This window comes from Oratosquilla oratoria, chromosome 2 (assembly GCF_046742065.1).
Source record: "Oratosquilla oratoria isolate Oo_2021 chromosome 2, ASM4674206v1, whole genome shotgun sequence".
In the NCBI taxonomy this organism is placed as follows: domain Eukaryota; kingdom Metazoa; phylum Arthropoda; class Malacostraca; order Stomatopoda; family Squillidae; genus Oratosquilla; species Oratosquilla oratoria.
In genome coordinates, this window is record NC_134778.1 from 9,649,260 (window position 1) to 9,661,759 (window position 12,500).

The 12,500-nt window shown below is 36.3% G+C and overlaps 1 protein-coding gene across 2 annotated transcripts in view; it reads right to left on the reverse strand.

The window, feature by feature from the left end:
- LOC143036878 (uncharacterized) overlaps positions 1–12,500 on the reverse strand; it is a 393,874-nt gene that overhangs the window by 289,786 nt on the left and 91,588 nt on the right. For both annotated transcript variants that reach the window (XM_076204789.1, XM_076204798.1), the window contains exons 5-6: positions 4,524–5,198; positions 1,320–1,424 (exon numbers count right to left, since the gene is read on the reverse strand). In XM_076204789.1, the coding sequence (XP_076060904.1) occupies positions 1,320–1,424; positions 4,524–5,198 (780 nt within the window). The remainder of the gene's footprint in view (positions 1–1,319; positions 1,425–4,523; positions 5,199–12,500) is intronic.

The window sequence follows — 12,500 nt, forward strand, 5'->3', positions numbered from 1 at the left end:
GAGTTATTATGATAAGAAATCCCCCCAACCCCAACCCCACCCGATATCCGGCAATGTTCCTTGAGGCCTATAGAAGCTAATGTTTACGTGGTAGATATAAGGAAGGCGTGTATCGTAAATTTGCGACGTTCGTGAGCCTTTTAAGACCTTGTAAGCTTGTCAGTATCGTAACTGTACGACATTGGTCCCCAAACTTTCGTAAGCTGGGGGTCATTTCACTCGTTGCAAAAAATAATAAAAATGATAATAATAATAAATAAATAAACAAATAGAAATATAAAAATTAATACATAAATAAATGATAATGATAACGATAATGATAATGATAATTATAATAAGAGTAATGATAACAATAATAATATTAGTAATAATAATATTAATATTATTAAAAATTATTATAATAATATAATATCAATATTAATATTATTAACAATGATAATAATATTAATATTATTAACAATGATAAATATAATAACAATAATAATTATAATAATATTAATACTATTGACAATGATAATAATAACAATAATAATTATAATTAGAATAATAATAATAACAATAATGACAATAACAGTAACAATAATAATAATAATGATAATAATAATAATAATGGCAAATAAATAAATTACATTAAATGAAAAAAAAATGGATTAATAAATAAACAGAATATCAATAACACAAACAAAAATTTCCCGATAAAGGCAAGTGGATATTATATAAATCTCTCTGGCGAACCCTCGAGAGGCAGGCGCCATGGCGTCCGCGAACGTTTGGAAACATTGCTTTGCGACGTTAAGAAATTCTTTTTCAGACACCGACCACCGTATTACTTACATGAAGCCACTTGTGTATAAGTACACACACACATACACACACATGCACAAACACACATACGCACTCACACATACACACAAACGAACAATCTAGCGAACAAATTACACCCACAGCGGACATCATATAGTTACAACTAAATCATACATTCTTTTTCTCGTAATAGAAAATTATATTTGGTTTATTGGCTCTGAAAGAATATATGTAATTTTTCTTTATTAATTAATATTTACCCTTTCACTCCTTCCGTCATGCAGTCAGGATGACGATCAAGAGAAAACGTGTGTAACAGAAGACTTAAGTAGAACGGAAAGATTCGAAACCTACTTGGGCGAACAGAATACACAACTTACGGATCCTGGGGGGTTGGGGGGGAAACAGGGGGATAGCTCATCGATACTGGGTGAAAAAAGGGAGAGAACTTAGTGTTACTGGGTGGAAGAAGTGTGTAGGTTATCGATGATGAGTGGAAGAAGGGCACAACTCACCGAAACGCCTGAGAAACGGAGAGTTTGCATCGCGTTCATGATCTGCGCCGCCATGTCGGAACGGTTGTACCGAAAGTTGGTTAGCTTGTAGATTGGCGGGAAATCCTAGAACATTAGAGAGTACAGAATATTACAAAAGGATGCTTAGATTATGCGTACACATGGATACGTTTCTGAATATGAAAATTAAGAATGTGCACACATAAATAAACGTATACATACATGTTGATACATTCATGCATATGTACATACATTTCTGAATATAAAAATCAAGAATGCGCATACATAAATAAACGCATACATACATATGTGGATACATTCATGCATACATACATATATGTAAATACAACATACATACGTACATACACACACACACACACATGCATACAAACATACAATGCAACACAAAACGTAATAAACGCGTGATTAAAATATTTACAAATAACCACTGGGAAATGAGATGCTGGAAGACAGACCATTTGCGACTACCAAGCCCTTTTCAGGGTACACAGAAAAAAATATAGAAACATGAAAATTGGCAAAGAACGAATGGAAGACACACTAGGAACTACTTCAACCAAATTGTGCTACTGAATGATGCTGACCAGTTTTCTTAATGATAAAATCATCTGATTTACACGATCAAAAAAACAAAGTAATGCATCATACGAGGGCCTACAAAGACGATTTTTTTTTCGTTGCAAATCACGTGACCTTTCCTAATGTTTTTAACCTTCAATATAACTCTTTCATTATAACAATTGTGATCTTTTTATAATCATCGTAAGATTTTCTTTAGATAGTCACCTATTCCCCATCATTCGTTCGTTAGATAGAGTCACCTATTCCCCATTATTCGTACGTTAGATAGAGTCACCTATTCCCCATTATTCGTTCGTTAGATAGAGTCACCTATTCCCCATTATTCGTTCGTTAGACAGAGTCACCTATTCCCCATTATTCGTTCGTTAGAGTCAATTATTCCCCATTATTCGTTCGTTAGATAGAGTCACCTATTCCCCATTATTCGTTCGTTAGATAGAGTCACCTATTCCCCATTATTCGTTCGTTAGATAGAGTCACCTATTCCCCATTATTCGTTCGTTAGATAGAGTCACCTATTCCCCATTATTCGTTCGTTAGATAGAGTCACCTATTCCCCATTATTCGTTCGTTAGATAGAGTCACCTATTCCCCATTATTCGTTCGTTAGATAGAGTCACCTATTCCCCATTATTCGTTCGTTAGATAGAGTCACCTATTCCCCATTATTCGTTCGTTAGATAGAGTCACCTATTCCCCATTATTTGTTCGTTTGAAACGTGTTTTGTAGGTACTAAACGTTGTTTGTGAATACATAAATACAATAAATAAATAGATAAAAAACAAGCAAATAAATGAATTAATAAACACAAACAAATAAATAAATAAATTGATAAATAAATCAACAAAAATTAATAAATAAATGAATAGATAAACATAAATAAAATAAATAAATATATAAGAATGAATAGATAATCAAACAAATAGATAAAGAAATAAATAGATAGATAAGTAAACTAATAAATAACTAAATGTTTGTGTCAATTGACATTTAGAAATAAACTCATCTGCTGGGATTCGAACCCTCACCTGAGCGGCTTGCGTCTTACAGGATGGCGTGATGGTACGGTCTTCATCTTGTAAGACGCAAGCCGCTCAGGTGAGGGTTCGAATCCCAGCAGATGAGTTTATTTCCAAATAACTAAATGAATAGATAAATAAGTAAATAAATAATTTAATATATAAATAAATAGTTAAATTAATAAATAGACACGTAAATAAATAGATGTAGTAAATTATGTATCTTCCCCTCAGGGGATAGAACGGTTCAACAGAGAGCCATAAAACCCAAACTTGAATTCACTTGATACTGGGCCCTGTTCTAATCTGAATAAAGTATGTAAATTCCGTCATCGTAACGAAACTGAGATGTCCTTAACTCTATCGGCGAGAGAGAGAGAGAGAGAGAGAGAGAGAGAGAGAGAGAGAGAGAGAGAGAGAGAGAGAGAGAGAGAGAGAGAGAGAGAGAGAGAGAGAGAGTTTTTTATCCCTCTACTCAGTAAATTATTCTGTCTGCCGTCAGGCGATTCTATTCAGGCGTGAGAGGAACTCTAGGAAGCTAAAGAAATGCTACGTTCTGTCCTTTATAGTGTTAGGTAATACTAACACCAAGAGATTCAAATCAAATAAAACATGACCTTGGATAAAAAGAATATTTAGATTAACCAGACTATCCTACTTGCTTTGATGTCATGGTTTTTATATTATACTTCTATATGGGGGAAGTCGGGAACATTCCCTCGGCCTTCGAATCTCCCCCAAAGCCTCCTTACCGAGCGTGGGTGGTCTGTCCGCGGTACAGTCTGTGAGATAACTAGCCTCACTCTCAGACCTGACAATTTCACTGAACAGAATAGTAACCCCTCAAAGATAGATGCTCAAAAAAAATATATAAAAGAAATTCTGGGGTAGAACTGCTCACAATAGAGGAGAAAGAACAGGACGCTCGGAGAAAGACATCAGAAAATATTTAAGAGTGAGTATAAGCTTCCAAGAATGTTAAAAAGATAACTTACAATAAAAAATCCTATTATGTACTCAACTGCGACAAGCGAGTCTTTGCATACATCAAACTATTATAGAGAGTCAAAAATTGTTAATGTCAAGGCTGTTGTAAGTGGTGCTTATCTCTTATGCAAGTGAAAACAAAAACATGTATTAGGAAAGCATTCTGTTACACGCTGAGGTAAGGGGAATAGGTTAATATTATGTATTTGTCCATTTATCTATTTATTTATTCATCTATTTATCCGTGTGTTTTTCATTTATCATTTTTTATCTATTTATTTATTTGTGCATTTATTTATTCATTGTCAAAAAAGAAGGGACTGAAATTTATTAGGGTATGTCATGTGAAATAAGCAAAAAAAGTCGAAAAAAAATTATCGTTTGCATCAATTAGAAAAAGGTTAATTAATATTTGAGTGTTAGAAAAAAAATATTTGCACCCAAGAAATTATGAAATCCTTATTTTCAACAAGTTAAAGTACAGTTTTGTATTATTTGGGTGTTAGTAAATATACTTCTATACACAAAATATACCCAAGGTCCTGCAGAAGAGTCTTATGCAAACCAGGAAGAGGAACTCATAACAACATTTACCTTTTCATAGGTCTGCCTTCGTTGCCGCTTATTTCTGCGAAGGAACGCCTTTGTGTATTCGTTTGCTTCCAGACCCTGGCGGTCCCGGACGGCTCCATACCCGTTGTCTAATTCTTTCGCTCCTTTCTCGTTTTTCTTCGTACTGTGGCGTACCTCGAAACCCCGCGTCCTTTTCTCCTGGTTTAGCTCATTCCCAACGGGTTTCGTCTGCACTCCTTCGGCGTCTCCAGCGCCTTTCTTCTGCGCTTTCCCAGACATCAAAAGCCTCCTTCGCACTTCTGTTTCATTCGCGTCCTCCTCGTCATCGTCCTCGTCCCGACCGGTGGCGCCTTTCTTCGAGACTCTTTCTCGCAACGTCGAGAGCCTCTTTCGGCCTTTGGAAGATCGCAAAGAACCGACAACAGACTCTGTCGGGGTCAAAGATCGGGGCTCTTCTTCATCCTTTAGGGGTAAAACTTCTCGGGATTCGTTCCTTACACTCGAGAGACCCGAAGAAGAAGAAGAAGAGGAGGAGGAGGAGGAGGAAGAGCTCTCGAGGAATCCGGGAAGGTCCTTCGCTGCCGCCTCCCGTCGATGGATGTGAGATCGGTTCTTCTTCTTGACTTTCGTCTTCGGCAGAACCCACGAAGGCACGACTTCGTGGACCTCGGACTCCGGAGGCTGGCCCTCGACCACCTTTGGAAGAGATTGAAGGCTAATGATCAGAATCGTTTACTAAAGTGAATTCTTCTGCCATCTATATATGATAACTTAGGCTTAAATTACGCTGTAAAGAGAATGATGTCTAAAAGATTATCTATTTCTCTACAAATACAACAAGGGTTAATCCATAAAGTATTTCGTATATGTATATGCATACAGTATACATATACACATGAACACACATCCGTACGCACGCGCACACACACACACACACACACACATACACACACACACACATCCATACATACATATATACATACACACACACACAATTATATATATATATATATATATATATATATATATATATATAAAATACTGCTCAATTCAATCAGTCTGTCTTACTGCTTATCTAGTGAGGAGCGAAAATAGTGTGTTTCATTCGGATTAAGCTTATGTATATATGTGTGAACATTGTGACGAATGTGGGTAGGAGGTAAAGGGAACACGGGCTGAGGGAAATACTTTTATTCCTGACTAGTTTCGCCTGAGTGGCCACTCGGGCGAAACTAGTCAGGAATAAAAGTATTTCCCTCAGCCCGTGTTCCCTTTACCTCCTACCCACTTATGTACATAATTAAGGATTTCACAAGTCGTTATCCAGAATTGTCATGATATGGTTTTTATATAGAACGATTATCATTGTGTATGTCATTATGTCCTAGTGCTGTAATGTCTCCTCATCACTACCACCGTCGTTGTCCTCATCATTATCATCACTATCATGGTCATCATCTTGGTGCAAAATCTCCAAAAATGAGAAATAAGAATATATTGTCACATTTTTTTTTGTATTAAGAATTTACGAAAGAAAAAAGTCCGCATACTTACAGAAAGATAAAAGATACAAAACGCAGCTCTATGGAAATTTAGATTCACCTTATGACAACAACAACTGGCGAGGTTGCCAAAAAGTTTTTATGCAAAACAAATAATAAAAAACAAAGAATTTCTACATCGAATAAACGAGGGACATCGAGATCGCTGAGTTTGTATACTCATTCTACAATTCTGGTAGCGTCCTGAGTATATAGACGACGACATAGATAAGATCACAAGTCGAGGAACGCTTGTAAACAAATTCCATTTTTATTTCTCAACTTTCAAAATAATCTACGTCACTGGTAATCAAACTGGTCCATTCACCCTTTAAGGGCCAACAGTCTCACAAATTGGTCTACAAATCAAAAACTAAAGGTAGTTAGTGGATATCTAACGATTAGATTTATTGTTCAAGTTATCGTTAGGAGACAACAGTAACACATAAGAATGAGGTATACGATGAAATAGGTCGAGAGCAAGAATGGGGGGAAGAAACGTTGATGTGTGGCAAGACAAACGTTCACGTATAGGGACGTTAATAAAGAACTAACTTTTCCAATGTCCATGTAAGGAGATATTAAGACAGAATGGGAGAAAATAACTTTTGCCTTCAACACAAATGTAGCAGAAACTATTAAGCAACTCGACAGGAAGCCAAGTTCGGCGACTGAACGACCAAAGGCTGTCCCAGACCGGATATATATGTAACAGAATCCCATAAATGTTGACCTTGTCAACAAAACTCGCCGGATGTTTTAATCCGGTGGAGCGAGGAAGCTCCACAGACCCGACGAAAGAAATGAGAAGCGGAAAACGAAATATGGCAACCCATCACGCTTCGTTGTAATCTTCCCATACGAAGAAGTAAACAAACACTACGCCGAGATGCCCTTCTTGCCCCCAAGCGCAAATGACATTAAAGACTGCAGACGGTATCATTTATCATAAACCTTTCAGTAAGGTTTAAATCTACATATAAATCCTCAAAAGCAGGTGTTAATGGATCAAAGCATAACGTTGCCATATTGAAGAGATTAAAGAGAAAATACACATCAGAGTTGGGTTTGTGTTGAAGTTTGTCTGTGCGTACATGATATTACGCCCATGTGTGTGTGTGTGTGTGTGTGTGTGTGTGTGTGTGTGTGTGTGTGTGTGTGTGTGTGTGTGTGTGTGTGTGTGTGTGTGTGATTCACCTTGGTCTTTCACCTTGGTCTTTGGATCACGTGTTGGACTCGTGATCGACAGCTATTTCCCTCCCGGAAGAGAGCTCAGAGCTCGTATGACCGCTCTAAGGATAATGCTGCGTGTGTGTGTGTGTGTGTGTGTGTGTGTGTGTGTGTGTGTGTGTGTGTGTGTGTGTGTGTGTGTGTGTGTGTGTGTGTGTGTGTGTATGTGTGTGTGTGTATTTACCTAGTTGTATTTACCTAGTTGTATTTCACGGGTAGGGGAGCTACGCTTGCGGTGTCCCGTCTCCATATCTCATTTTATCTAAACTATTCTTAAATTCATGTATTGTTTTTGCACACACTACTTTTTCATCCAACTTGTTCCAACTGTCTATTACTCTATGAGGAAAGCTGTTCTTTTTCAGAACTCTTCTATAGGTGTCCTTGATTTTCTTTCCGTGTCCTCTTGTTTCTATCATCCCATTTTATCAGATTCTCTCTATCAATAACTTCTATGCCTTTCATGATTCTGTAAATAGCTATCAAATCTCCTCTCTTCTTTGCTCTAGTGTCTGTAGTTCAAGTTTTACTAGTCTCTCTTCATATGATAGTTTTGAGAGTGTTGGTGCCAATTTTGTAATTGCTCTTTGTATTCTTTCAAGTTTTTTTTATACATTTTGTGTGTGTGTGTGTGTGTGTGTGTGTGTGTGTGTGTGTGTGTGTGTGTGTGTGTGTGTGTGTGTGTGTGTGTGTGTGTGTGTGTGTGTGGTTGCGTTTGTGTTTGCGTGTCCATACACAATTGTACAAACTCGCGTGTGTTTCCGTGAGTATACACGTGATATATGTGCATTTCTCTGTGTACCTACCTTTGTGTATGCTTGTGCACGTGCGCGTACATACAGTCGGACGCAAAAATTCCTAGTACAACAAAGTAAATATATCCTTTTCGTTCTCCAATTGGAAAGGCAATAAAGGTGAGTGATTGGTAACTTTGATTACAAAGTGCCTCTACATTTCGAAAAAGAAAGTAAATTGTTGCTTTTTACTGTAGTGTTGTCTGTAGTTAATATGGATGCATTCAAGTGTACGAAGATATATGAACATACAAACATGTACCACCGCTGATATATATATATATATATAAATATAACAATGAATGGGTCCCAGTGATTAGAGATACATTTTTTATCAACCACAGTGCACTTTAATTCTAAGCCATCAACATCGGAAGAACCGTGGAGGCAACGCAGAAATTGAAACGCGGTGCGCCCGAGGACTCGAACCTACGGCAAAGCACGTGAACAGTGCTGCAGTGACTTAGACCATTACACCATTAAGAGAGATAACTTGAGCGCAATTTTATCATATATTTGTATGCTCGAGTTACATACACATACACGAAAGTTTGCGTTCAACCCATCTCCACTATGATAGTACAACTGGTAAGTATACAAACACTTCCGATGTTGATGGCTTAGAATTAAAGTGCATTGTGGTTGATTATATATATATATATATATATAATATATATATATGTATATATATATATATATATATATATATATATATGTTGAAGTATGGAAGACAAATGAGTGGAAGGGCGGTGAGCTAAATACAGAGAACAGTTGGAGTTTTATTCACTGACATTTCGTCCTTACCAGGACATTCTCAAAGTACATGTACTTTGAGAATGTCCGGGTGAGGACGAAACGTCAGTGAATAAAACTACAACTGTTCTCTGTGTTTAGCTCACCGCCCTTCCACTGTATATATATATATATATATATATATATATATATATATATATATATATATATATATATATTATATATATATATACTAAAATATTACTCATTTTGTTCCTTGCCCTTCCATCCGGTATTATCCATGCAGATTTGTGTATGTCTTTATGTTGGAAAATTTTGCCACCGATTACAAGATTATTTTGCTTTGCATACGATGCCAACCTAGTCCCATTTTCATTACTTTCTTTATCAGTTGATGGTGCGAAAGCTTCAGTTTCCTCACCAATTTTTGTATTCATATTACCAAGGATGATGGCAACATCATGTTTTGGCATTTCATCCGTTACTTCTTGTATTTTTTCATAAGAAGTGTTCGTTACACTCTCTGGAAAGACGCAGAGTGCGGGGTGATCTAATAGAGGTGTTCAAGTGGATCAAAGGCTTTAACAAGGTATTTTTTCATAAGAAATGTTCGTTACACTCTCTGGAAAGACGCAGAGTGCGGGGTGATCTAATAGAGTTGTTCAAGTGGATCAAAGGCTTTAACAAGGGTGACGCAAACAAGGTCATCATATCAAAACAACAGGGCAGGACTCGCAGTAATGGATTTACACTGGACAAATTAGATTTACGAAGGAAATAGGCAAGAATTGGCTTACTAATAGGGTGGTCAACGAATTAAATAGACTTAGTAACCATGTAGTGAGGGCTGAAACTATCAGTTGTTTTAAGAAACGGTTAGACAACCTTATGGATGGGGATGACAGGTGGTGATGGATATAGAGCTGCCTAGTGTAGGCCTTATGGTCTCTTGCAGTCTCCTTCATTCTTATGTTCTTATGTATCTTGTTCATCGTTATTATTTATCGGTGCATACGTAAGTCACGCTCAAATTAAACCATCTGCACTTAAATCTGATTTTAAGCAATCTTTCGTTGATTGACTGAAACTTTATTAAGGATTTTCTTGCTCTATCACTCATACATATTCCCATCTCTTGGTCGTAGCTTTCGTCTCCTCTTCTACAGTATAAGATTGAGTATTTATCCATAGTACATTCTCCACTCTCTTTCCATCTTATTAATATATTTGTTTTTTTAAATTAATTATTGACACCTGTATATATGCCCCGTGGGTAGATAAGGAGTGAAAGTTTTGTGTCAATATATAACTCAAACAATTTGAAAATGAAGCGAAACCTTCAACAGAAAGGCAAATATAAGTCGGGTCGATGTTTTGTATGACCCCGTGTTTCAATGTTCAGAAAACAACCCTATGATTTACACAATGGATAAAAATATTCACTGCCGAGTTTTAGGTGCATTTTCTGTACAAAAAAATTAAACTGCGCACATTATACAAAAATTATAAAAATACTCAATAATAAAAGTTATATTTGTTTCTACAGACACTTCTCTTTATAATCAATCTCTGAAATTAGAAAAGATCTCCAATATTAAAAAAAAATAAAAAAAAATCCGAAATTGAAAACATTCTGGTTACCAGTATACATTCGAAGTCCTTCGTTGCGAACATCGGGAATCTTCTGAATTTCAATGATTTGCAATGGAGAGATCCATAGAAACCCATGGAATAGTTAAAAGTTTTTGTAATCCCAACATTACCTTAATGTACTACTGACCCCATAGAACTTCACCCGGACAAGGTTCCTGCAGCAGAGGGCGTCTTCGAAGTAGGCGTCTTCGAAGTGCGTTTCCGAAGTAAGCGTTTCCGAAGAAGCTCCCCATAACCCGGTAGATTAATTCTTTTGTACTACTGACCCCAGAGAAGAACCTCACCCGTACTAAGTTCCTGCAGCAGAAGACGTCTTCGAAGTAGGCGTCTTCGAAGTAAGCGTTTCCGAAGTAAGCGTTTCCGAAGTAAGCGTTTCCGAAGAAGCTCCCCATAACCCGGTAGATTAATTCTTTTGTTGCTTGGCGAGCTCACACCTCGAGGCACCTCGCGTCTCACCGTCTCTCATCCCCCCCCCCCCCGACAGGAGACCTTTTGATCCATATCTAGGTCTGATGCGAAAAAAAAATCATACTAATAATAAAACAATAAATAAAAACTATAATAATGTAAATAACAAATAAAATACATAAATAAATGCATAGGTATAGTTAAATAATAAACAAACAGGTAAATAGTAAATAATAATAGACATATAACTAATAATAAATGAAAATCAGACAGACAAATGATGACAAAACAAAAGCAAATAATATAAGATAAATTATAATCATTACAGCATCTTACTTAGGTATTTATCTAACTGATTCTTAAAGCTTCGAACTGAACTACATTGCACTACCTGTGCAGGAAGTTTATTCCATTCATTTACTACACGGTTGGCAAAGTTGTTTCTACCTACTTCCAAATTGAATCTATTTCCGGATAGTTTGAGACCATTGTTTCTTGTCTGATTCTCATTCAATGTGAAAATTTGGTCACTTTTGATGTTGTCAATTCCCTTTAAAATCTTAAAGACCTGTATCAAGTCACCTCTGAGTCTACGTTTTTTTTAGGGAAAACAGATTCATGTGTTTTAGTCGATTTTCGTATGATTTATTTTTGATATTTGGAATCAGTTTTGTGGCTCGCCGTTGTACTTTTTCCAGTCTGTCAATGTCTTTAATGAGATTCGGTGACCATACAGAAACAGCATATTCCAAATGTGGACTCCTTCCCATCTATCCTTCCTTCAACTGCTACCTTGTACTATTCAACTGCTCTTGGATTGGCACTGCCACGGTGGTATTCTCCAGTTGATGGTCCAAGATCGCCTCTTAGCCTGAGGTCAGTCTCTTTAATCACCATTTTTTGACCTTTTATTCGACCTTGGCACTCTAGACATAATGGTTCTGCAATTTGATGGTTTAGGTACTGGACGTTTAAGAAGATTACAAACGATGCCTATTTGATAATGATTATATTTATCATTTACTTATACATTTGTTTTTTGTTTATCGTAATTATGTATAATTATGTCAATAAATAATAGCCATGGCATCATCAGAGATTAGAGCATGCAGCAAAAATTGATAGGCAAATAAACAAATATATAAACTAAAAAATAAAGTAAAATTGAATAAGATAAATAATAATAACAAAAACACAATAAAATTAGACGAAACAGGATAAAGCATTTGTCAGAATTAAAAAGAAAAAAATTGAAATAAGTATAATCTATTATCAAAAGAATTATGAATAAATGTGTGAACAAGTAAACTAAAAATATAAAAAAAAAAATTGAATGAAATGTGAGACTATAATAATACCGAAACAATGAAATTTAAATCAGCACGATAGAAAATGGAAAGTGATTTGGAAGTGAAAGATTTGAAAAAACGTTTTACCCTGATAAAAAAGGATTATAATAGAGGTAGACTATTCAACCGGAAATTCAGTTCGTTGCAGATTTTCTCGTGTGTGTGTGTGTGTGTGTGTGTGTGTGTGTGTGTGTGTGTGTGTGTGTGTGTGTGTGTGTGTGTGTGTGTGTGTGTGTGTGTGTGTGTGTGTGTGTGTGTGTGTGTTTCACC